This window comes from Mustela nigripes, chromosome 7, assembly GCF_022355385.1.
Source record: "Mustela nigripes isolate SB6536 chromosome 7, MUSNIG.SB6536, whole genome shotgun sequence".
NCBI lineage: Eukaryota > Metazoa > Chordata > Mammalia > Carnivora > Mustelidae > Mustela > Mustela nigripes.
In genome coordinates, this window is record NC_081563.1 from 124396982 (window position 1) to 124421504 (window position 24523).

The 24523-nt window shown below is 51.1% G+C and overlaps 1 protein-coding gene across 3 annotated transcripts; it reads left to right on the forward strand.

Moving 5' to 3' along the window:
* Window positions 1-1697: 1697 nt before the first annotated feature.
* SGK2 (serum/glucocorticoid regulated kinase 2) lies at window positions 1698-23678 on the forward strand. Of its 3 annotated transcripts, XM_059407041.1 has the most exons (14): window positions 1745-1861; window positions 2332-2408; window positions 7460-7519; window positions 7912-7961; window positions 8473-8530; window positions 8732-8815; window positions 9685-9816; window positions 10974-11086; window positions 11375-11411; window positions 12361-12447; window positions 14454-14549; window positions 15491-15646; window positions 17610-17699; window positions 21911-23678. In XM_059407041.1, the coding sequence occupies exons 3-14, from the start codon at window positions 7484-7486 to the stop codon at window positions 22073-22075; spliced, it is 1104 nt and encodes a 367-aa protein (XP_059263024.1). In that variant the 5' UTR covers window positions 1745-1861; window positions 2332-2408; window positions 7460-7483; the 3' UTR covers window positions 22076-23678. The 3 variants fall into 3 exon arrangements, with proteins under 3 accessions (XP_059263022.1, XP_059263024.1, XP_059263023.1); XM_059407039.1 differs by lacking the exon at window positions 2332-2408 and having other exon boundaries at window positions 1698-1861; XM_059407040.1 differs by lacking the exons at window positions 1745-1861; window positions 2332-2408 and adding an exon at window positions 6183-6360.
* Window positions 23679-24523: the final 845 nt, after the last annotated feature.

Below are 24523 nucleotides of genomic sequence, written 5' to 3' on the forward strand. Positions count from 1 at the left end.
AACAGGAGCGCCAGGCCACAAGCTATTAGCACCACGGGTTTCTCTAAAGCCTCGTTAGAATTCCTGTGAAATTGGTAGCAGCCTAAACGTCCAACAAAGAAACAGGAACCAGGGAACAGGGACAGGGAAATTAATCCCACATTATACAATGTGATGCAGATGATTAAAAAAAAAAAAGTTGACTCTGTGTTGACGGGGAAAGAAAGAGTGTGAGAGAAAGGGAGCTCCTGAACCATGTGTGTGGTGTGGCCCGTTTTTTTTCTGGAAAAATCATTTGAGATACGGAGATTAGGTTGCAGACAAAGGTCTGGAAGGGTGGTCCCCGTTTAGTTCTCAGCGGTTACTTCTGGAAATGAGAATGAAGATGGGGTCGAGGAGAAGCTTTCACTTTTTATTCCACATTCTTCTGTACACTGGACTTTTTTTCAATACAGTTTATGCAACTCCATCGGGGTGGCGGGGGGGTGTTTGAAAACTCGTTCTGGGAAGGCAGGGGAGGAGGAGCCCAGTGGAGCTGACACGGGAAGGCTCTGGAAAGGGCCAGGACCCAGGGCTTGGCCCCAATCTGCTCCGCGCAGTTGGGCCAGCCGTGGCCCCTCTCCAGGCAGAGGCCAAGTATTTGCTCCTGTGTGTGTTGGTGGAGGTGGGGGATAGGGCATGCCCGGCTTCTCCGGGGGCACACTAGAAAGATTAAGAAGTTGCTGAGGTCTTGGGGTGCCTGGGTGGCTCAGAGGATTAAAGCCTCTGCCTTCGGCTCAGGTCATGATTCCAGGGTCCTGGGATTGAGCCCCGCATCGGGCTCTCTGCTCAACGGGGAGCCTGCTTCCCCCTCTCTCTCTGTCTACTTGTGATCTCTGTCCGTCAAATAAATAAATAAAATCTTAAAAAAAAAAAAAAAAAGTTGCTGAGATCCTAATGAAAAGGCAGTGAGGAGGCAGCATGATAGCCAGACCCTGTGCAGCCCGCCAGTCCCGGCCCCTGCCCTGAGTTGGAACCCTCAGTCTGGGCAGCTTCAGATTGACCAGGAGCTAGCCTTCCTTCGGTGCAAGCTAGGGAGTGCTGAGCCCTGGTTCCTGAGCCCCAGGTCACTGAAGGGCAGAGCAGAGCATGGGGCTCCACTCAGCCATGGTTCTCTTCCCGAGGTGGTTCCCCAAGCGGTGCCCCAGCAGGTGAGCTCTGGGTGGCAGCCTCGGGCTTGGCAGTGTCCGGCAACAAGGCTGGCTCAGGATAAAATGAGCTTTCCATTCCCAGAGGTGTCGGGGAAGGGGTCATGTCAGAGGCTGTGGTCCCCGCTCAGGGGAGAACCGTGTGAGACCAGCCCTTTCAACGGTCAGTCCTCCAGGCACTAAGGGAAAGGGGACGTGATTCAGCTGTTGGAATCAGGGCAGACCATGCAAGGTCAGCATTTGGGCCGGACCTGGGAGGTGGGGCGGGAGGCATTTCAGAGAATGGAAACGTGACAGGGTTGAAAGGCAACTCAGAGACCCTTCCTGTGAGGGTCAGGACACACGCCATCCTCGGTAGTCCTCACGAGGCTCGGGGAGCTGGCGTTGCCAGTCCAAGGTCACACAACTCGAATGGTGCAGTAGCTCTTTAAAGTTCAGAGGGTCCCCAGGGCCAGGCCTGTCTAGAAGCTGTCTTCCATTCAGGTCCAAGGTTAATTAGTAACCAGAAGGCCCTGCAGCTAGCTCCTAGCTGGCTCGGGAGCCAAGTGAGTGGGTGACAGGTCGCTCCTGACCGGGAAGGTTGTCCAGCACCGCGGGGCTGGGTTTCAGGTCAGCGGGACCATGCAGAGAGACAGGAGGGCAGAGCTGTGCCCCGGGCTGCTCCCCAGGACCTGACGGAGACCCCACATTTTCAGGTGAGAGGCTCAGGCGTGAGCAGGACCCCTGCCTGCCAGCCTGTTGGTCGGGCTGCCAAACGGAGAAACGGGTCACCTGGCTGTCTTCGTTTCGGGCTGCCAATGTCCTCCCTTTCCTGCCTAGCACCCTCTTTCCTAATTCCTTTCCTACCACTTTCCTTCGTAACTATTCCTGCCCTCCTCCCTTCCTTCCTCACCCCTCCCTAATGCCTTTCCTGCCCCTCCATCCCGTCCATCCCTCTCAACTACCTCCCTGCCTCCCTGTCCCTAATCTCCTCTCCTCCTGATGGCAGCCACACCCTCCCGCCCACCCCGCTCAATTCCTTCCTTCCTTTTCTACATTCCTAACTTCTCCCTGCAGTTCTAGGCCACGGGCTGGGTTCAAATCCCAGTTAGAGCGTTAGCCAGCTTGGTGTCTTGGTCAAGCCACTTCACCTCTCTGTGCCTCAGTTTCCTCCTCCTTCAAACAGGGATCCTGGTGGTTTCTAACCCCTGGCGCTGTGGGAACAAAACAAGACCAAGCTGGCCCTTGGTGGCACTGTCATTGGTATGTCATTGGTATGCACTGGCCAGGCAGGCAAATAAATCACAGTAGTGTGAAGACAGGTGTTACAGAAGCAGTGGACACAGAGGAGGGGGTAAGAGTTTAGGGGATCCGGGGGGGCGGTGCAGGAGGAGGTCTGGCAAGGCTTCTGGGGACGGCAAATGAGGACAGAGGCGAACGGGCTGGCCGAGCAGACCAGAATGGTCAGGGCAGTGCTCCAAAGAGAGGGAACGGAGTGACCCCCACCCCCGCTGCAGCCAGCAGCCCTCGGGAAGTGTGAGCAGGTTGGTGCCATGATGGCCAGAGGCGTATGCGTCTAAGCTCCAGCAGTTAGGAGGGATCACACCGTGCAAGTTCACGGGCATCCCTGTGGGTTTGAATAGTCACGATGAGGTATTGATGCCCAGCCTTCGGCCAGAAAATCAGAAGACGATGGTGCAGGTAAGAAAGAAGCTACAGGAGCTGTGAGCTGCATCGATGTGGGAGTTCCAGTCGAGGTGATGGGAGTGTGGTGGTGGGCAATGCATGTGTCAAAATTCTCCCCAGGCCTTCCTACCAAAGAATTAAGGGAACAGCAACCTCTCGAGACATTTTACACCAAGGTACGAAGATAAAAATTAGCTTAACCCTCTGTCACCTTGGGTTGTAAGCGTCCAGCCTTTCTTGGTGCCTATGCACAAATGTATACGTGCATATGTGTCTCTATTATCTTACAAGGATGATCTCCCTGGCACACCTACCATTTTGAAATGTCCTTTTTCTGCTTGACGTTGTGTCACGCATACATTCCCATTCTGATTCACAAATCTATCGTTTTCCGTTGGGCAATTTTCCATTTGATATATGTACGCTCCTTGATCTTATCAACTCATTCCTGTTTCATCACTCAAATACTGAGCACCGATCCCGTACCAGATCCTTATCTAGGTGCTGGGGACTCCACCGTGAACAAGAAAAGTCTTTGCCCTCGTGGAGCCGATGTTCTAGCGCAAGACAGAAAGAGTTGATGACGAGATGTCAGAGTAGAACGTGCTCAGCAGAGAAAGGGGACAGGGAGCAGGCGGGAGCGTGCTGTATAGTGACCAGCCATCCTGCTGTGCCCCGGGACTGCTCTAGCTTTAGCCCCGAGAGTCTCACATCCCTAGAAATCCTCGGTCTCAGACAAACGAGGAAAATCAGTCATGCATAACGAGAAGAGGCCTCTCTCAGTGGTGACAGTTGAGCAGAGACCTCTGTGATGTTCCTGGAAGCCAGCCATGCAGAAGTCGGGGGTGGGGGGAAGAACATTCTACGCAGAGGGGAAAGGAAGGGCCAGGGCCAGGAGGCCAGAGGGCACTCAGTGTGTTTGAGCGACAGAAAGAAAGTCAGAGAAGCTGGAGTGTAGAGAGCATGGGAATGAAAGTGGAGACGGCGACAGGAACCAGGTCACATGGAATCTCGCAGACCATGGCAGACTTTGGATTTTAATCCAAGGTGTGATGGGAAGCGACTGGAGTTTCTGAGCAGCCAGGTCACGTGGTCTGGCTTCCAGTGTAAAAGTGGTGCTCTGGGGGCGCCTGGGTGGCTCAGTGGTTTAAGCCTCTGCCTTTGGTTCAGGTCATGATCTCAGGGTCCTGGGATCGAGTCCCACATCGGGCTCTCTGCTCGGCAGGGAGCCTGCTTCCCTCTCACTCTCTCTGCCTGCCTCTCTGACTACCTGTGATCTCTGTCAAATAAATAAATAAAATCTTTAAAAAAAAAAAAGTGGTGCTCTGGCTTTGGGTGGAGAAACATGCAGAGGGTCAAGCTAAAAATCAGGAGACAGCAGGGAGGCAAATGATGAGTGTCAGTGGCTCAGGCAGGGACGGGGCAGATGCTCTGGTGGGTAGCAGTGCTCCCTAGGTTCTATGGGAAGGTAGAGTCTCCTGGGATTTCATGGTGGACTGGAGTTGGGGGAAGGTTCCGTGTCTCTAGACCGAATTCCAAGTTGCTGGCTTGACTCTTTGAGCAGGTAGGAGATGGAAGACAGAGGAGCAGGCCGGAGCGGAGGGGAAGGAATGGGCGTCCAGACTCTTGGACGTGTTACGAGTGAGGTGCTTCCAGGCACCCAACTAGTGAATGGCCAAGAGTGCAGTTAGATACATAAACCCAGACTTAGGGGGCACCTGGGTGGCTCAGTGGGTTAAAGCCTCTGCCTTCGGCTCAGGTCATGATCTCAGGGTCCTGGGATCGAGCCCCACATCGGGCTCTCTGCTCAGCAGGGAACCTGCTTCCCTTCCTCTCTCTGCCTGCCTCTCTGCCTGCTTGTGATCTCTGCCTGTCAAATAAATAAATAAAAATCTTAAAAAAAAAAAAAAAAAAACAGACTTAGTGCAGGAGAGAGTTTGGGAGCAAGGGTAGCTAGAGGTCTGAAAACGGAACCATTTAGTGGCAAAGGAGGAGGCAGATTCGGCAGAAATGGAGAAAGAGCAGCAGGTTGAGATGGAAAGAAAACCAGGAGCTCCGGAAGCCAAGTGGGAAGACCGGGTGTACCCAGTCCTCCACCTCCAGAGAAGCTGGGCGAGCTGGGGCCGAGGAGCCCATCACTGGCTCTGGAACGTGGGAGTCACCGGCCCAGGGTCTTGGTGGAGGGCTGGGGTTAAAGCCTCTTTGGAATGGGCTCAAGAGAGAAAAGGAGGAAGAGTGGAAACTGAGTCCAGACAACTCTTTCAAGGCGTTTAACTGAAAGGGAGGACACCGAAGTGGAACTGAACTCGGAGAGGAATGTCAGGTCAAGAGAGGGAAAGTCACAGCCAGCAGGGGCTCTGAGCAGGCCATTTCAGTTAGGATTACTTTCATGATTATTCTCCTGTTCTACACCTGGCTGCTGAATAAAGTCCCATCAGGGTCTTGTTATTCAAAAGAAATGTCCTTGTGGTGGGTATGTGTTTTGTCAACATGACATCCTGCCCATCGGTGTATTGGTTCAACATTTCTAGTTTGTTGAAAGATGGAAGGCTCTGATATTGTTCACTTGGGTTTGCTTTGCTGGGACAACCCCCCACTGGTCCCCTGCTTTTCAGAGCCCAGTGAGAACCCCCAAGGCTGCTGGGCTCAGGTCCCTCCCCGGCCAACCTTCTTAGCCCTGGCCCCGTGGGTCCCTCCACTGTGGTGAATTGCAGAGGTCCAACTAAATGTGGCATACGGTAGCCACACAGAAAGTTCCAGAAAGGCAGGGGCTTTCTGTCAGGCCCCTTGAACTCTTTCATTCCCCAGAACACCCCTCATGAGTGCCTGGGGAGAGGAGGGATCCCGTGAGTACTTAATTATTGCACCACATACCACTGACACAGCTGGAGAGCTGTAGGCCAACCTGTCCTTTCCTAGAGACAGTGGGCCAAGGTCCTGGAGCAGCGAGCAAGGAAGGGCCCAAAGGGCCAAGTGCTCAGCAGGCAAAGACCAAGGCTGGCTGGACTGGGCCAGACACCTGTGCCTGAAACACCTACAGATTCTTGGAAGGCAAAGTGCTCTCAGCTGCCTTGGATGAGGTCTCTAGAACCTTAAGGAGTCTGTCTATGCCCGGCCTCGGTAGGCCCCAGGGAGCGCGTCTTCTTACAGACAAGCCCCCTACACACACAGACACACACACACAGCCTGAGCCATATACTCTCACACATTCGAACAAGCCTCAGGCGTCAGCAGGGCGTTCCCGCAGCTGTTGCCCACCCCCCTCCCACCCGCCCCCCAGGGGGAGGTGAGGTCCCTGGTCCCATCCTAAGCGCCGCTGGATCCCACGTGACATTAACAGCCCCCTTGCTGCTGTTGCTGCTGTTGCTGCTGCGGCGGGGAGTTCTGAGCTGGGTGCCGGGGCCGGGCCGGCGCCAGGCACAGACACTTCGGCCCTTGTTGGGAGAACAGAGAGAGGCTCTCTTGTCCACGGCCTGTCCTCCGGCTCCAACTGCCGGTTCTTCCAGTGGCCTCTCCTCAGGCTGCACAGGTATGTGGGGCTAGAGAGGCCTGGGCCCCGCAAAGGGGCCTATGGGATCAACCCAGGAGTGGGTGTGGCAGCATTATGGGCCCTCAGGGAGCACGGACCCCAGGGGGCTGGCTGAAGCCAGGCTACACTCCCTATCAGGCAGATCTAAAGCTCGTTCTCTCAGGATCCCAGGATCCCACGGGCCTGGGCCTTTTGGAGCAGCCTGGGCTAGGGGATTCCCTCCTTTCTCCTGGGATGACTTTGTCAGCGCCCAAGGCCATCACTGGAGTGGTTGCTCCAGGATCCTCCTTTGTAAAGACGGGTGGTTTTTTTTACCCAGAGAGGCTAGGCTGTTGTCCAGGCTCCCCGGTGGGTCAAGGCTGTGGTCCTGGGATGTACAGTACCTACATCCTCCATGAGCACCTGGGTTCTTAGGTGGGATCTCAGTTCTTCCCCTTGGCCTTCCAAGCAGGCATATGCCATGAACATCCTGAGCCAGAGCCCGGACAGCCTCCTTCAGCCTGCAGCGTGGGAGCAGGAAAGACACTCCTAGCTGCAGAGACCAGCTGGTCACACTCTTCAAACAAACACTAGCCAGGCTTGGGTCATCTCTTCGTGGCTCTAGCCCAGGCCCCCAGGCCACTTGCCATTCCAGGGGCATTAAGTAGAAGTCCATGCGGCAGGGAGATAACAGTCAGCACAACACAGATCCCAGCTCAGGGATGTCCCCAGGAATTCAGGGTTGCAGTGTGCCTGTCTGGGAGCCTGGGGAGCCCAGCCTTCCAGCCCTGGCCATCCTAGCCTTCCAGGGCCGCCCTGGCTCACAGGGATCTTGCCACACTGGCTGTCCCCAATCCTTGAAAACATTAAGCCTGGGAGGGATACCCCTGGGCATTCTCCTTGGCTCCTTCTTGAGATGTTTGGTTAGAGAGGCTGGGTTTAGGGTGTATCGGTTCTTGTCCCTTGCAGGGGTCATCAGCCTTGGGTTGGAGGTGTTCAGACTGGCAGGTGCATGGGGTTGGGGAGGGATGGAGAGTGCAGCAGTGCCTAAAGCCTTAGACAGGTGAGACTCCTTCCCCAACCACAGCTCTCTCATGCCCGGTCCCTCTTGTGTCCTCAGAGCCCACCTGATCGCTGCCATAGAATGGACTCTAGCCAGGCTGGGATGCCCAGTCCTCTGGTGAGTGAGTCTTGGTTCCCCTACACACCACCAGGGGGCTCACTTCCTCCTCCAGGGGAAATCCGGGGGATGCTCAGGCCAGCCTGGTGGGCCCACCTAGAGTAGGGGGTGGGGTACTGTCAGGGGTCACTGTCAGCTCACGGAAGTGGGCCATTTACAGGGTAAACAGGGCACAGAGTTGGGCAAGAGCTTCGAGAAAATGGGGTGTTAGGAGAAACAGATGAGATGGTGGGTGGTTGGGTGGGTTGGGAGACCAGTGAAAAGAAGGAAGGAAGAAGCAGGCAGGCTAGTAGAGAAGGGAGCAGGGCCTAGGCCAGGGGAAAGCAGGAGGCTGAGGATCCTAACACTCAGTCCCTGCTGATCTTACTAACTTTTCTGTCAATGTCTACCAGCCCTCAAGGGCCAATGGGAACATCAACCTGGGACCTTCGGCCAACCCAAAGTGAGTTCTGGTCTTTCAAGCAACTTTCCCTTGGGCTTCCTTCATACCCGGCTCTCCTCTCTTTGGGAATCAGATCCAAGTTCTCTGGTCTACCGTCAGGACCTTCTGCCACCTGGGACCCAGCTTTATCTCCCACTAATTCCCCAGGCTTTGCCCATGCTGAGTCGCATGCCTGAAACGCACCCCAAACTCTGCATTGTTAGCAATTCCCCACCCTTCAGGCCCTTCTCAGGTTTGGGGGGGGGGGAGCAGAGTTCTTGTCTTCTTTTCAGTTTTGTCAGTTTTCTCCCCAGCTTGTCTGTTGGTTGCTTGACTGTGGTTCCCCAGGGGTAGGGGTCTGTCCTCCAAGTCCTCTTGGCTGGGAGAACATGGCATGCTTCAGTGACCAGGAGGCTTGACTCTTGGAAAGCTCCCTCTGTTCCCCAGCTTCCAAGTCAAAGAGAAGCCTGGATTTCCTATCAGGAGCCAGGTTTTCCAAGTCCACAAATGTGTTCTTCTCCCTCCCCTGCAGCGCCCGGCCCACCGACTTTGACTTCCTGAGAGTCATTGGCAAAGGGAGCTATGGGAAGGTGAGTGACACAGGGAGGTTGGGAGACCTGGGTCTTCCCTTCCCCGGCCTTCTCCACCCTCTGCCTGTTGCTTGCACGCACAAAGCAGGAGCTCACAACTGTAGAATCCTGGACGCAGGGCCAGAGCAAGCGGCTGATGGAGAAATCCAAAGCTCAGAGGAGTCATCCCTTGTGGGGCCTTACGTTTGTGCTTCTGCTCAGGTCCTGCTGGCCAAGCACAAGTCTGATGGGATGTTCTACGCAGTGAAGGTGCTGCAGAAAAAGTCCATCTTAAAGAAGAAAGAGGTACCAGAGCTCGTGCTCAGGCATTTCCCCTCCTGCTTCTCGACCCCAGCCTAAGATGTTTTCCCGAGATGGGTCCCAGTGCTGAAGGACCCACGGGGCTGGGTGCAGCTGTGATCACAGCAGACAGAGGGCCGGGTGGTGCTGACGGTGGTGACCCTTTTCAGAGGACCCAGCCAACCAGCTCACCCATAGGGCTTTCGGGAGGACCCCATCCCAGCTCTCTGCCGTCCACTGGGAAACTCAGGGCTCCATGGCCGATGAGCCCCCTCTGCCTTGTCTAGCTGCCAGCCTTCCTGTATGTGCAGTGTTGGAGCCCCTCAAGCCACAGCCAACCCACAGTTCTAGCTTCTTCAGCTGACTTGAGTCTCTTTAATTCCAAGCTCTCGAGCGGTACAGAGCAGACCAGGAGAGAGGACCATCAATCAGAGGGCTGAGGCGAGGAAATTAATGTTAACAAGGACATCCTGAGGGCAGATAGCCGAGGTCTTTAGGGAGGCCTGGCAGTTGGCCTCAAATGTGCGGTGTCCAGGCAGGAAAAACAGCATGAACAAAACCATAAGTGGGACTCCTTTTATACGGTAATCACGTGTGCTTTCCTTATCACCCCTGGAGAGAGGCTCAGAGATTTCTGACCCAGGAGCTGGAGCTGCACGCACAAAGCTGCGGATAAAGCTGACCATTCAGAATCCTGGCTACTGTGCAGGGAGCCTGGCTCTGAGGGCACTAAGGAGCCACAGTGGGTATTTGAGCAGGGGCATGAGAAGGTCCTGGGCAGGGCAACCCCATGAATGAGTGAGGCCACGTGGGCTGTGCCAGGGCACTGGGGGCTGTGTGGGTGGTGACATGCGCCCCTAACTATGACCCCACAGCAGAGCCACATCATGGCGGAGCGCAGTGTGCTGCTGAAGAATGTACGGCACCCCTTCCTTGTGGGCCTGCGCTACTCCTTCCAGACGCCTGAGAAGCTCTACTTCGTGCTGGACTATGTCAACGGGGGAGAGGTGGGTGGACCCCTAGGGAGGATTCTTAAATGCCTGGTACGTGTACCAGATTCTGGAATGATAGCACCTCATCCTCACAACAGACCCATTTTGTAGCTGAAAAATCGAGGCTCAAGAGGTAACTCCCTTGCTCACGGCCACCCAGCCTGTCCCTGACAGAGCCAGGATTTGAATGCAAGTCTGTTTGGCTCCCAGCCCCCCATTTCTTTTTTTTAGCCCCCCATTTCTTGACTGCCCCCACACAAGGCTGCCCAGACTCACTTCAGCACACCTGGGCAAGGTCAGTGTTAGTGGAGTTCCGTGGTTAAGAATTCCGATGCCCTCTTTTTTATACCATAGGCCACTGCGGGGACGGGGTGGGGGGTAATGGGTCCCTGTGGTGAACAGAGACCCAAGGCCACCTGGTGACCCAGAAGCACAGCAGGGGGCGGCTAGGCCCCATCCTGGACTGTCTGTCTGGGCAGGTGATCCCAGACTGAACCTGTATGACCTCATGACTTTTGGCCTGATACCAAGAGGTGGGTTTTGCTCTGGATCCCTAAGTCCCCTGGTAGAGGAAAGGCCTTTCCCAGGCCAGCAAAACAGACCAAAGCAGTTGGCCCCCGGATAGATCTAGGCTGGGCTCAGTTTGACAGCTTACTGCTGGGGCAAGGGAAGATGCATCATCAAATGACCTGGGGTCCCATGGCAGCTCTGCCAGTTATGCGCTCCCTGGCCTTGGGCAAGTCACCTGACCCCTTCCAGTTGTCTCTTAGGTGAAACTGGCATCCTATTTGATACCCTAAAGGTAGTCAAGAGAATTAAATGAGGTAAGAGATGTGAAAGGGTCTGGCTTTGACCCTGGAATCTGGTAGCTGCTCAATCCATGTGAATTCATCTCTCCTGCTGACACTCTGGACACCCACGACTGCTCTGTAGTGTGGGGGCCAGCATTTTTTAAGTAGGCTCCATGCCAGCATAAAGCCCAATGTGGGGCTTGAACTCACAACTCTGAGATCAAGGCCTGAGCCCCCAAGGCTCCCCAAGCATGCCCCTGTCCGTCTGAGAACATTGCAGCTCAGCGAGCGGGTGACTCGCCCAGTTGCCCCCCACGCTGCTCTCTAGGAGCTGGAGCCCCCGCCCAGAGACCCTCTCTCACACACCTCCTCCCCTTCTAGCTCTTCTTCCACCTGCAGCGGGAACGCCGGTTCCTGGAGCCCCGGGCCCGGTTCTACGCCGCCGAGGTGGCCAGTGCCATTGGCTACCTGCACTCCCTCAACGTCATTTACAGGTGAGTCCCACCTGTGGCTCCGAGCCAGCTCTGGCCCTTCTGCCACAAATGCCAGGGGTCGTGTGGACCCCTAGGTCTTGGTGAACTTGGCCCTTTGTCCAAGGAGGACGGCTCAGCAGTGGGGGTAGAGTAGGAGCTTCCTTTCTGGCATCAAGTGCCCATTCTCCTTGGGCTCTCCCTCCACATCTCCGTGAGCCTCCAGGAGCAGTCTGCCTGCCAGGATCCTGGGTCTCCTGCTCTCCTCACTAAGGGAGACATCACAGTGCTCTTTTCTCTTGTTTTCTGCAGGGATCTGAAACCAGAGAACATTCTCTTGGACTGCCAGGTCGGTGTGTGTGTGTGTGTGTGTGTGTCTATATGTGTGTGCTTATGAACATGTGTGCAAGCATTGTGCCTTGTGCTTATGGATAGGGATGCATTCAGTTATGTGTGCACGTGTGTGTGTGTGTGTGTGTGTGTGTGGTTTGCGGGGGGCAAGTGGAGGCTCTTGGACTTTGTAGTTTCTCCGTGTCTTAGACTGGGTCCCCTGGAAACAGATGGAGTGTTGAGTGCAGATGGTTATTGGGGAATGCTTTTAAGAGATCCAGTTTTAAGGGGATGAGGAGGCAGGACTGGGCACAGGAGAAAGCCCACCTGCATTGTGGTTGCAAATGAGGTTGCCTTGGCTGATCTTACAGGGGTGGGGAGGGTCCAGGCTGGGGTGACTCTTCAGAACCGTTCCAAACTGAGGCAAGAAATCTGGGCTTTTGTGCCCTTGAACTGACCGGTCACTGGGTGTGGATTGCCCCTTGGGAGGAACATAACTTGGGGTAAGAGGAATGTCCCAGAAGTGGGGTATGGGCGTGACAGCTCCTAAAGGGGAGAGCTGAGCAGAGTATCCACTCACTCCAAGACCTCCACCAGCCATCCAGCTGCCACACGATATGGTTGTTTTCTGAAACACCAGCTCTCTGTCAAGGGAGCTGCCACCGCCAGTCCCCTCCAGCGACGATATTCATGGAGCTGCCATGTTGTAGGGCATGGGTCTAAGTCTGTGATAAGCTGTGGGGAGGGGGCGGGCAGACAGTGGAATGATACCCCCCAACCTTGCCCCTTGTACCGCTCCTGCATCCAGTCTAGGAGCTATGGGTCTCTAAGTGGAGCCTATAGCCTATGCCAGAGGCATGAGACTCCCCAGCTGCTGCCCTGGGGTAAAACATCTGGGCTTTGGGGTTAGGCCTGACCATCCCTTTAGCTTAGACCACCTTCCAGCTTCTACTCACCCTCCTCTGCAGGGACACGTGGTGCTGACGGATTTTGGCCTCTGCAAGGAAGGGGTAGAGCCTGAGGATACCACATCCACATTCTGTGGCACCCCTGAGGTAAGCCAAACCTTGTAAGAGAGGTCAGAGGTCAGGCCATGAGCAGTTGAGCTTAGAGCCAACAGGTTCCACCGGGTTGGGGGAGGCCCAGTCCTGTCACCCAAGCCCTTGCCCTGAGCTGGCTGGTCCTCTGCCTTGATTTCCTCATCTGTCTAATGGGGGCACCAGCTCTGGGGGCTGCTGGGGAAGTTCTGCAGCAATACCGTCTTAGAAGAAGAGAAATAGCTATGCAGACTCTATACTCAAGGTAAAGTTTCCCAGCAGCCACATTTAAAAAGTAAAAAGAAACAGGCAGAATTCATTTTTGTAATATATTTTAATTAACCCAGTATATACAAAACATTGTCATTTCAGCATACAATCAATATGAAGTTGTTGAGATAGGTTATTCTTGTAGCCATGTGCAACGAGTGGCTGTCATGTTGGACAGCCTGCCCTACAGGGTGAAGTCCATGTGTGGCAGGAGGGCTTGGCCTGACAAGTTAAGATCAGGGCTGGCGAATACAAAATGCTGGTCTACTCCCCTCTTCCAGCTGCCAAGAGCCTGGGGGGCTAAAATCTGTGGGTCTCCGCAGTAATCCATACATGTCTGTGTGTCCTGCCGGGCTTCCCGGGAGCCTTGCAGGTGAAAACCTTTCCCTGGACTCCCAACAAGGTGTTGACCCTTGGACCTTGGACCCAACGGGGTTCCCAGTTGACTGATAATCTGGGTGGGGGCTGGGAGGCAGAGGCTGTAGGACTGGGAAGTGCCTCCTGATCTGGCATGGGACAGGACTTTTATCTGCTCTGTTGTTCTCGGTATGCTAGAAAATCTGGATCTCAGATCTCGGCTGGGCCTCCTCCATTTGGTTTTGGAGCAGCTGATGGAATTAGGTGATCTCTCTGAGCAGGAGCCATTGTCTGTGTTTGCATATATGGCAGGGTGTCCACTGGACAGAGCTGGTGTCCCCAAGCTTGACAGCCCAGCTATCTCTTCCGTGGACATTGCCAGGGGTGAGGAGCAGAGCAAAGGACATCCCGGATTGTGGAGAAGACATGGGGCTCCAACACATCACCTCTTCCATAAGTCAGCTACTGCTGTGATGCCGGGAAGCACAGACAAGAGTACCCATGGTTGCTCCCATTGTTCAAGGCCTGCACACATGTCCTGTTATGCCCAGATGAGCACATAGCCTTAAAACAGCCCCCAGGGAGGGATCCTGCAACCCCATTTTACAGAGGAGGAAATCAAGATTCTGGGAGGTTAAATGAGCCCCTCCTGGGGCTCAGATCTGGATAACTTCCTGTCCCTCCCACATCCACACAGTCTCTCCAAATGGCTCTTGTCCGTTGCTGAGACTCAATGGCAGAGATGCCAGACAAAGGGGTCACCCCACCCTTGGGTTTGGCAGAAAGCATAGATCTGCCTCAGGTAGTCATCTTGTTGGAAGGCACAGCTCTGTGGCATGCATTCATCTGTCACTAGGAACTCCTCTTTCCTGATTCCTATGCATCTCTCTGTTACTGAGGTTTCCAGTACAAGTATGTGCCGCATTTACTTCCACTTCAGCATTAGTCTCCCCAGTGCACTGTGAGTACTCACAGGGTTTTCTGGTTCCCAGGACACTGATAGGATGCTTTTGTGCAAATTAGATAAAGGCACCCCCTTGGGCACATTAATTAGAAAGAGTTACTCTATTAAACATTAATAAAGTTGCAAGATATAACCCTATACTAGGGTTATGGCTTGGTGAGTTAATCACTGCCAGGCTTACAACTCTGTATATCCTTTTGGCTGGTACTTTTGTATTGTGCACCACTTATACAACCGTGTAAGTCTACCTTTGCACGTTGGCAAAGGGTCAGGCACAGAGTAGGCCTTTGGCAGATGGATGATGATTGAACATACGCACATGCATATCACAGCAGGATCAACCCCTGGTGATCTTTTCTTCTAAGTGCCCTGTTTACAAGTGGGGAGACTGAGGCCGAGTGTCTTTCAGATAAATGTATTTTCTCCTCAACAGTACTTGGCTCCAGAAGTGCTTCGTAAAGAGCCTTATGATCGGGCAGTGGACTGGTGGTGCTTGGGGGCCGTTCTCTACGAGATGCTGCAAGGCCTGGTGAGTGGGCTGTGAGCATCTTCAAGGGACATGTGGCTCCAGGAAGAGATGGGGGTGGGTCTCTCCCTTGTGTTGCCTCCTCCGGCTCTTCAAGGAACTGAATGAGCCATCTTTCTACTCCAAGCTCAAAAAGATGATGTCTGGATTATGGATGTTTCTTCAATAAGGTTAGTTAGCCCTTTACAACACACCATCTCATCTATGACCCCTTTGGCAGCAAGAAACAGCCTTGGGAGACTGCCACTGGAGGAAATGGAGTTGTTCTTATTTACAGGGAGGGAAACTGAGGCTCAGAAAGGTCGCAGTGCCGGAAGTCTGTGGAACCAGCCCCGGGCTGCCTGCTCAGAGGGACACTTGTGTAGACTTACCCTGGCAGACACTGCTCTGGTCCAGCTTCTCTAGCAGAACATGGTGGATATGAGAGATGGGTTCTGTGGAGTCAGGAAGAAGCAGCAGAAGCAGGAGGCGGGATAAAGAGTCTCAGGAAAGAGTGGGCTCTGGGCATGGGAGCGGGGTCTGGCTCTCTTCCTGGCCATGTGGCTCAATCTCTTGAGCCTTGTCTCGTCCAACAAATCACTACCTGTCTCCAAAGACGGCTGTGCGGCTAGGCTGGAATCACGAGGGCAAAAGTGTTCACTTTGCAAAAAAAAAAAAAAAAAAAGTGTTCATTTTGCAAAGCGCAGATTTGGTGCCTAAGCTGGGTTAAGAGAGCTGGGATAGGGGATGCTCCTGGGCGGTCCCCTCTCAGCCCTCCCAGTGGCCCTCTCCCCTATGCCGGAAGTGAGGTCTCTGTTTCTCTCCAGTCTGTGGTGTGAACCATTGCACAAGACGCAGTCTGGCTGAATCCTTCCATTACCTGGCTTTGAGCCAAGTCTCCCTGAGACCTTTCCCCACTTTAGCATGGATGAGCCTCCAGCTTCTCTCTCTCTCTCTCTCATCAGCCACCATTCTACAGCCAAGACATGTCCCAGATGTATGAGAACATTCTGCACCAGCCGCTGCAGATCCCTGGGGGCCAGACTGTGGCTGCCTGCGACCTCCTGCAAGGCCTTCTCCACAAGGACCAGAGGCAGCGGCTGGGCTCCAAATCAGACTTTGTAGGTGAACTGCCAGCAGAGCACTAGTCCCTGAGGGGGGTGTTCAGCTTCCTGCAGAAGCAGCTCAGATGCACAGTGATGGGCATCCAGCTCCCCTCCAAAACCGGGCATTGCAAACTCCTTCGTTTGGAAATTCACAGCTGCTACTACTGCTTCATTACTTCCTTTATTCTAGTTCTTGAATTCATCCAATGTTTACTGAGCACCTGCTACGTGCCAGGCATTGAGCTAGGTTGTAGCGATTCAGTGGGCTGGGTCTATGCCCTTGTTAAGTTGATTGGGGAAGGCAGACAACAAACAAACATTATGATATATATGATTACAGAGTGTGACAAGCACCAGGAAATAAATGAACAGTGAGCCAAGATAGACAATAATGGGAGGGAGTGAATTTACAGTGGCATAGTGAAGTAGGTCTACTCCGAGGAGGGGACAACACCTTTTTTGCACACAGCATGTACCAAAGTCCTGTGGCATGAACAAGAAGAGTGGTCCACTTTGCTGGATTTTGAACAGGGCTCTGGCAAGACCCAATTTCAGTTTTAAGATATTCCTCTGGTTTCTATGCAGAGAGAGGACCGGACTTGGTTTTTGCCAGTGCCAGGCTGGGCATTCAGGATACAGAGATGAGTAATTCACTCTTGATTTCTATAATGAATTCAGGATTTTTTTTTTATTAAAGTAGAACTTGAAAAATAATCTTATATTCTCTAGTCAACAAGAGATAATTTGAATTTATAAAAGAAAGACCATAGTGCTTTTCTCCCTGGAAGTTTGCTTTCTCTTCTAGCACAGTGGTTGTGATACACGGACAGACTATCTGGGTTCAGATCCCTCCTCCACCTTCCTCGTCCTTCCTAGTTGCAGAACCTTGGGCAAATTGCATAACTTCTCTCTGTAAGCTTCAGTTTCCCCATCTGCAGTGATAACACCTAGATCACAGCTACTATAAAGATCATGTGAATTAATATATACAAAGCCCTTAGGCCAGTGCTAAGTGTTGGTACCCGGAGCCCCACATGCCGGATACCATGAAGTGTAACAAACATTTAGGGCATTTTTCCACCCATCCCTGGCCAGCTAAAGAAGGGGACTCTCATGAAGACTAGTCCCCTTCTTTCAAGTGGAAATTTGCATCTTAAAAATATGTATGATTTTTCAAATAAGGGATACATTCCCATAGATCAAAACTCAAAGGATATTAAGAAAAAGACCCTTTAGTTACCTAGTTCCTTAATTTATAGTCAACCAGTGTTAATCCATTTCTTGAGTCGTCAAGATCTTTTGGATCCGGCTCTTTAACACCTACACGGGGCATGGGGTGGGGAACATTTATGATGTAGGGAGCTGGAGAATCATTCCTTATCAAACATGAATAGAGAGGGTCCTGCTGGGATAGGAGGAACTTGATGCTGACATTGGCTTAGATTAGGAAAGAAGTAGTGAACGAGGCCCAGGGCTGAGTCCTAAATTCTGGTCTCCAGGAAACTGCAGTTTTTCTTGGGGCTTTACTTCCGTTACCTTCCTTACTGAGCAGAGGTGGTCTATTTCTCTGGTTTGCATTCTAGAAGAATCAAGATGCACTGAGGCAGGTGGATGGGGTGGGAAGATCCCTGGGAACTCCAAAGGCAGGTTCTGCACTTGTTCACTGACATACCACCACCATGTTCCATGGTGCTGGCATAGAGTAGGTGCTCAGTAAATAGTTGAGGAATGAATGAATGCTATAGGGGAGGAGGGTTTGGGTTCTAGATGATGGTGAAGGGAAGAGGCCTGGCTGCAGAACAGCCCTTTGTCCCATGAAACCAGCTGGAATTACAAGTTACTTTCCCAGTAAAGGTTTTAGAGCTTAACAGCCAGCTGCCCGTAGAGTTGGAGCGCCCAGACATGAGGAGTCAGGGGGTGGGGTGGGGGAGGAGTGCCGTGGGGAGGGCTACTTGTGATCAGCACCTTCTTCCTACAGCTTGAGATAAAGAATCATGTATTCTTCAGCCCCATAAACTGGGATGACTTGTACCACAAGAGGCTGACTCCACCCTTCAACCCAAATGTGGTAAGAGGTCACTGTGTTCCATATTCTGGTTTTCTGGGGCTGGTGGGAGAGATCTGGGCCACTCTCTTTCTACAGGTGGGATAACCAGGGGCCCAGGTCCACATGGTAAGTTAGAGGCAAAACGGGGTCTAAGCCCCAGAAGTCCTGACTGCCAGAGCCACACTGTCCCCCACCCCTTCATTCTCAGCACCAATAACCTTCATTGCAGGGCCCTTTACACTGTTTAAAGCACTCTCTGGGGACTCCTGGCTGGCTCAGTCAGTGGAACACATGATTCTTGATCTCTGAGTTGTAGGTTCGAGTCTCATGTTGGGTATAGAGATTCCTTAAAAATAAAGTCTTAAGGGGCGCCTGGGTGGCTCAGTGGATTAAGCCTCTGCCTTCAGCTCAGGTCATGATCTCAGTGTCCTGGGATCGAGCCCCGCATCGGGCTCTTTGCTCAGCGGGAGCCTGCTTCTCTCTCTCTCTCTCTCTGCCTGACTCTCCGCCTACTTGTGATTTCTCTCTCTGTCAAATAAATAAATAAAATCTTAAAAAAAAAAAATAAAGTCTTAAAAAAAAAATGGGGCACCTGGGTGGCTCAGTTGGTGGAGCATCCATCTTCAACTCAGGTCATGATCGTAGGGTCCTGGGATCGAGCCCCACATTGTGCTTCTTGCTCAGCGGGAAGCCTGCTTCTCCCTCTCCCTCTGCGGGCCACTCCCCTTGCTTGTGCTTTCTCTCACTCTCTCTCTATCAAATAAATAAATAAAATCCTTAAAAAAAATTTAAAAATAAGTAAATAAACCCCTTTTTGTCACATAGCACACCCAGATGGAACCAAGCCCTGTAAAATTCTTTTTTTCCCCTGATAATAAAAGTGGCATATAATCATTATAGAAAGTGTGTAGGGACGCCTGGGTGACTCAGTCAATTAAACATCTATCTTCGACTTAGGTCATGATCGCAGTTTACTGGGATGGAGTCCCACATCGGGCTCCCTGCTCAGTGGGGAGCCTGCTTTTCCCTCTCCCTCTGCCTGCTGCTTTGCCTACTTGTTCTCTCTCTCTCTCTGTGTCAAATAAATAAAATCTTTTTTTTAAAGATTTTATTTATTTATTTGACGGGGAGAGATCACAAGTAGGCAGAGAGGCAGGCAGAGAGAGAGAGGGAGAAGCAGGCTCCCTGCCGAGCAGAGAGCCCAATGCGGGGCTCAATCCCAGGACCCTGAGACCATGACCTGAGCCGAAGGCAGAGGCTTAACCCACTGAGCCACCCAGGTGCCCCTCAAATAAATAAAATCTTAAAGAAAAAAAGAAAGAAAGTGTGTAAAACAGTTTAAAACAGCAAGGTGGAAAAGTTTATTATCTCACTGCCCAAGAGAAATTGCTGCTGGTATATTCCCTCCTGTCTTTTTCTATGTGTTTTTACATAGATTATACTTAATACATATAGATATCTTCTCTCCTTACCTTTCTTTTCTTGCTAGAAACCAATGTCATTATTTCCCCCAAATCATATAAAACTTTATAAGTATCATTTTATTTATTTATTCATTTTTTAAAAGATTTTATTCATTTATTTGACACACAGAGAGAGAAATCACAAGTAGGCAGAGAGGCAAGCAGAGAGAGAGGGGGAAGCAGGTCTCCCGATGAGCAGAGAGCCCGATGCAGGGCTCGATCCCAGGACCCTGAGATCATGACCTGAGCTGAAGGCAGAGGCTTAACCCACTGAGCCACCCAGGCGCCCTAGAAGTATAATTTTAAATGGTTACATAAGATTTTAATCCTCCATTGGTGATATAATGTATTCAACTATGCTCTAAATGGTGAGCTTTAGGTTATTATCATTCTTTCTTTATCATAAAAGTACTGATGAACACTTTTAAGTGTGTATCTTTGCCCCGGGTTCCAGTTATTTCCTTAAGATGGATTGCAGGTAGGGAGTTACCAGGTCAGAGAATGTGAACCTGTTTTTTTCTTTCTTCTTTTTTTAAGTAATCTCCCCATTTTAAGTAATCATCCAATTTGGGGCTTGAACTCAAGACCCTGAGGTCAAGAGTCTCTTGCTCTCCTGACAAGCCAGCCAGACACCCTCTAGGCTCTTGATTCCCTAACTCTGCGACGGGGAGTAAAATCCACTTCCTGCCAGCAGGGTCTGCTGGAGAATTCTCATCTTCCTTTCTACAATGTGTGCAATTGTTACTGTTTTCAGCTTTGCAAATTTGTTAAGTAAAACATGGCATCTCATCCTGTTTTAATTTCTTTTATAGTGAAGGTGTTTAGTGTTTAATTAGCAGTGTTAATTAGTGCTGATATTAATTAGCGGTGGCAGTGTGCATGAAAGGAGCCCCATTTGAAGGAGACGTTGGAGGCTCTCTCAACTGCTTGCAAAGCGTCCCGCAGTGTCACACTGCTTGCATCCTTGTAGTTCGCACACCTCAACACTGCCAATGTTTGCTATCTACACCTCGCCTTTTTTGAATTACCTATGCACAAACGTCTCTTTGAGCATCAGAGTCCTGACAAGTAGTCAGATAGGATACTCTGAGTCCAGGTACCTGGAAAGTTTCTTTATCTGGGGGTGTGGAAAAGACCCTGACGATAATATTGAATGTACACCTTGGAGAGAGAATAATGTAAAAAATGGTAGACAGGGCGGAAATAGAATGCAGCGAGTGGACTGTAAAGTGAGACATACCAGGGGTAGATTCCTGGTTCTGTTGTCTACAGCTGGGAGACCTTGAATATGTTTTGTTTTGTTTTTTAAGGTTTTATTTATTTATTTGACAGAGACCACAAGTAGGCAGAGAGGCAGGCAGAGAGAGGAAGGGAAGCAGGCTCCCCACTGAGCAGAGAGCCCGATGTGGGGCTCGATCCCAGGAATCTGGGATCATGACCTGAGCTGAAGGCAGAGGCTTTAACCCACTGAGCCACCCAGGCGCCCCTTGAATACATATCTTTAACATCAGTATCATTTGTAAAAAACAGAGAAAACATCTGTCTTATCTAGGACCACACAGCTATCAAGAGCCAGGGCCAGGATCCACACTCTGGTCTTGGAACCCTGGTCCCTGAGCTGGGACCCCTGTGCCCTGTGGCCTTTTTGAGAAGCTGGACACAATGGTTCGTTTGGTTCTACAGCCTCAGGCTTGCATACTCAAGCAGATCTGTGGACCCTTCCCCTTGCTCACCTGTTCATTTCAGAAAACCCTGGTGGACTAGTGTTCTCCAGAGGCTGTGCCTTCTTCACAAAGAGGATGGTTCATTTAGCTCATGCTGTCTAACAAGCCACCCAGGAAACTAGGTGTCTTCAAACAATTTTGTATTTCATCCCGGTTCAGTGGGTTGGTTGGGTGAGTTTTTTGGGCCGGTGCCAGGCCAGCCGGTCTCTGTTGGGCTCTATCATTCCAGTAGTCTAGAACTGCCTCACCCAAATGCAGGGCAGTTGGCCAGCATCTGACTGCATTCTCTTCTGAGGCCTCTGCTACTCCAGCAGACTTGGACTTGTTCACGTCACTTGTTCGGACTTGGACTGGACTTGTTCACATGGTGGCCTAGGGTTCCAAGGGCAGCAGGAGAGAACAACTTCCAGTGTGTGTTTTTCAAGTCTTGGCTTGCCTCCCATCTGGTAACGTCTCATTGTCGCAAACAAGTCGCATGGCTAACCTGTGTTAAAGGTATGGAGAGCTGGACTCCAGCTCCAAATGGCGAATGGAGGATGTGTGACCATTTTTACGATCTCACACCCAGGTCTTCTTCCCCGATGGCAAAAACAGCCAGTCACTCTCTACCGTATTTATTTTATCTTCTTCACAAGGTCTGTCAGCACCCCAGATTGTCTATTTGTCTATTTATGTACATGTTCATTATCAGTCTTCCTACCCTCTGCATAATACAGGCTCCATGAAAGCAGGGGCCCATTCTGTTTTGTTCTCTCCTGTTTCCAGTGCCATGAACAGTGCCTGGTAGGCATTCAGTAAGTGCGTGTTGACGAGACTTGTCTGAGTGTTGGTGTGGAGCAGGCAGGATGCCAGGAGGTTAGAGGCACTGATACATGGCTAGTGGGCCACGAAATAAAATTACTAACAAACACATGTGTCACTGTCAGCTAAAGGTGAGTATCCACAAGGCCCTCAGAAGGAGACCTAATAGCCCTCGCAGGTCTGTGGGTTCCTTAAACAGCTCGGACTCCCGTGTTCCCATCTCACTGTTGGTTTCTATTCACAGGCAGGACCTGCTGACTTGAAACACTTTGACCCCGAGTTCACCCAAGAAGCTGTTTCAAAGTCCATTGGCTGTACTCCTGACAATGTGGCCAGTAGTTCTGGGGCCTCCAGTGCCTTCCTGGGATTTTCCTATGCACCAGAGGATGAGGCCATCCTGGACTACTAGAAGAGAAGTGTTCCTAGACTAGTGTAACCACTGAAGACAGCTGGTATCCTTCAGGAATTATCTTCCTTACCTACTGCTGCTAGTAACAGAGACTCAGAGTAACAAGGACTTACATAAGGTTACATATATCTTTCCAGCACATAAAGGAAGAATGTTGTTAGGTGGTCCAAGGCTGGTTGGACAGGTCTTCAGATACTGAGGCTTTCTGTATTTCTGCTGTGCCGTCTTCGGCAATTGGCTTCCAATATTAGGATTGCTGTATTGCCACAAAGTGGTTGCTAGAGCTCTATAGTCACTGCTTCTGTGTCCTGAGCAAGGAGAATGGAGGCAAGGAGGGGAGAGCAAAATAGCACCTTTACGGAGCTTCCCCAGAAGCACCCACCAATGGCTTCTCCTACCTGCAATGGAGGCTAGGATATGTGGTTTATTAGCTGGGCACATTACCACCCTTAAAAACACAGGCTCTGATGCTAAGAAATGTGGGGTAGGCAACCAGCATCTCTCTACCAAAGGATCTCTAGGTGTTTGGATTTTTATCTCCACGTGTAAAATGACAGAGATGTCATTTTATATGTCACCTCTAGGCTATCCCCCAGCATGCTCTCATTTTTCTCTGTTGATGGTGTCTTTTTCTTTGTTGTGGGTGGTATTGGACGTTTGTTTTTAGGTTTGCCTGCCTGACATCTGAATCCTTTCCTATGTCCAGAGAATCTCCTAGCTCGTGAGCCCCGATGAAGGGCAGTAATTACCTCTACTTACAGTGGCTGAAAATGCTAGATAACTGACTTTCCCAGCCTCCCCTGCTGTGAGGGCCAGGCATGTGGCCCAGGGACGCACCTGTGCCATATTTTGACTCAAGAAAGGGACTAGAACCTTTCATGTGGTAACTGTGGTAACAGTACCCACAAAACCGAGTAGGATGGATCATATTGCCTTATTTCCGTGGCAAAGTGGTTCTTTCTTTCTTCTTCTTCTTCTTTTTTTTTTTTTTTGGTCCCCCACAGACCTGTGGTTCATCAGCTACTTCAGGGTGGGCTCATTGGCTTTTTGGCTTGTGGACAAGGAGGGAACTTTAACATCAGTGTGTGCTGGTGATTTTACTGCTTTCTCTTCCTTTTTTTTTTTTTTTTCCCCCTCAGCTTCTTGCCCCAGAAATAACAGGGGATGGTGCTGGAAAACACACCAATGACACTAACACTGACCTACTGAAAGCTGTATCAGGAAGAGTTACTGTTACCCTATGACATGTGCTGAGAACTTTCAAAGAAACGCTCTGATTTGGTTTCTATCATAACAGCACCTGTTAATTGACAAATGTGGAACATGATGGAGAGCCCCATTCCCCCAACTTCCCAAAGCGAAAAGCAAGAGTGTAATTGTCAGTAACATGATATTACTGTCAAAAGTACACAACCTGCTATTATGGGTTGTGAAACACATGTGGTCTAAGATTGTAAAGTCACAAAATTTTCACCAGGATAGAGAATAAAAATGGAGAACTATGATATGGAATGGATCATGCTTCATCTATGTTTATTGAGCACTTTCTGATCTTTGCATGCGTTATCTGCAATCCTCAAAATAAACCAGCATTTAGAAATTATTAACCGCACTTTACAGATAAGAAACATTCATTCTGATAGATTAAGCAACTTGCCCAAGGTCACCCAGCAGGTACAAGGCACAGCTGGGAAATGAACTTGGTGGTTGCTGATTTTTAAACCCGCTGTTCTCCTGCAGGTCTCAGCAGTGGGAGAAGTGCTCTGAGCACGCCCTCCTTTAGGTTTCTGGCAAACACTGACCGTACATCAGGCAGAACTCCAAACCTGTCCAAAGCCTCAAGTGGCACAGCCTGCGCCCTCTCTAATGGGAATACATCACTTCGATCTTACTAATTTTGCACCAAAATGCAGCATCCCCATGAAGAGAATCCTCATCCTCTTCTCCATTTTTTAACTTTGCAGTGACAGTAGTTTAAGGCAAAAGAGAGTTGTGTGATTCAAGCTCCTAAAACCGCTACTACTGTGTACCTATTGACAAACATATATGTAAAACCAAACTGCTGGTTGACTCTCTGCTCTTGGTTTGAACCAGCGAGGAAGTGGCATTGCAGTCCACACTCTCTCAACGGCCGGCAAGGGGCGCTCCCTTGGAGCGAAGGATGGCCTGTTTGTGGTCACGGGTGCCTGGCTTTTCATATTGAAGGCGATGGCAGAGCAACCTCTATGTGGCTTTGGCTTTTTGGCAGAGCAGTTCCTTCTCCAGCCTTTGCCTTCATGAATATTACTCTACTTAATATTAATCATATCTCTGCTCTTACGGGCCGCCTTTCAGACCATCTCCGGGCCCTCACAGCTCCCGTAATAATACAGTTTATATTACCACTGTTTTGTAGCATCTGGCCAACCTCTAACTCCCTGTCCGGGGAGGCCCAGAGGGCGGGGCTCA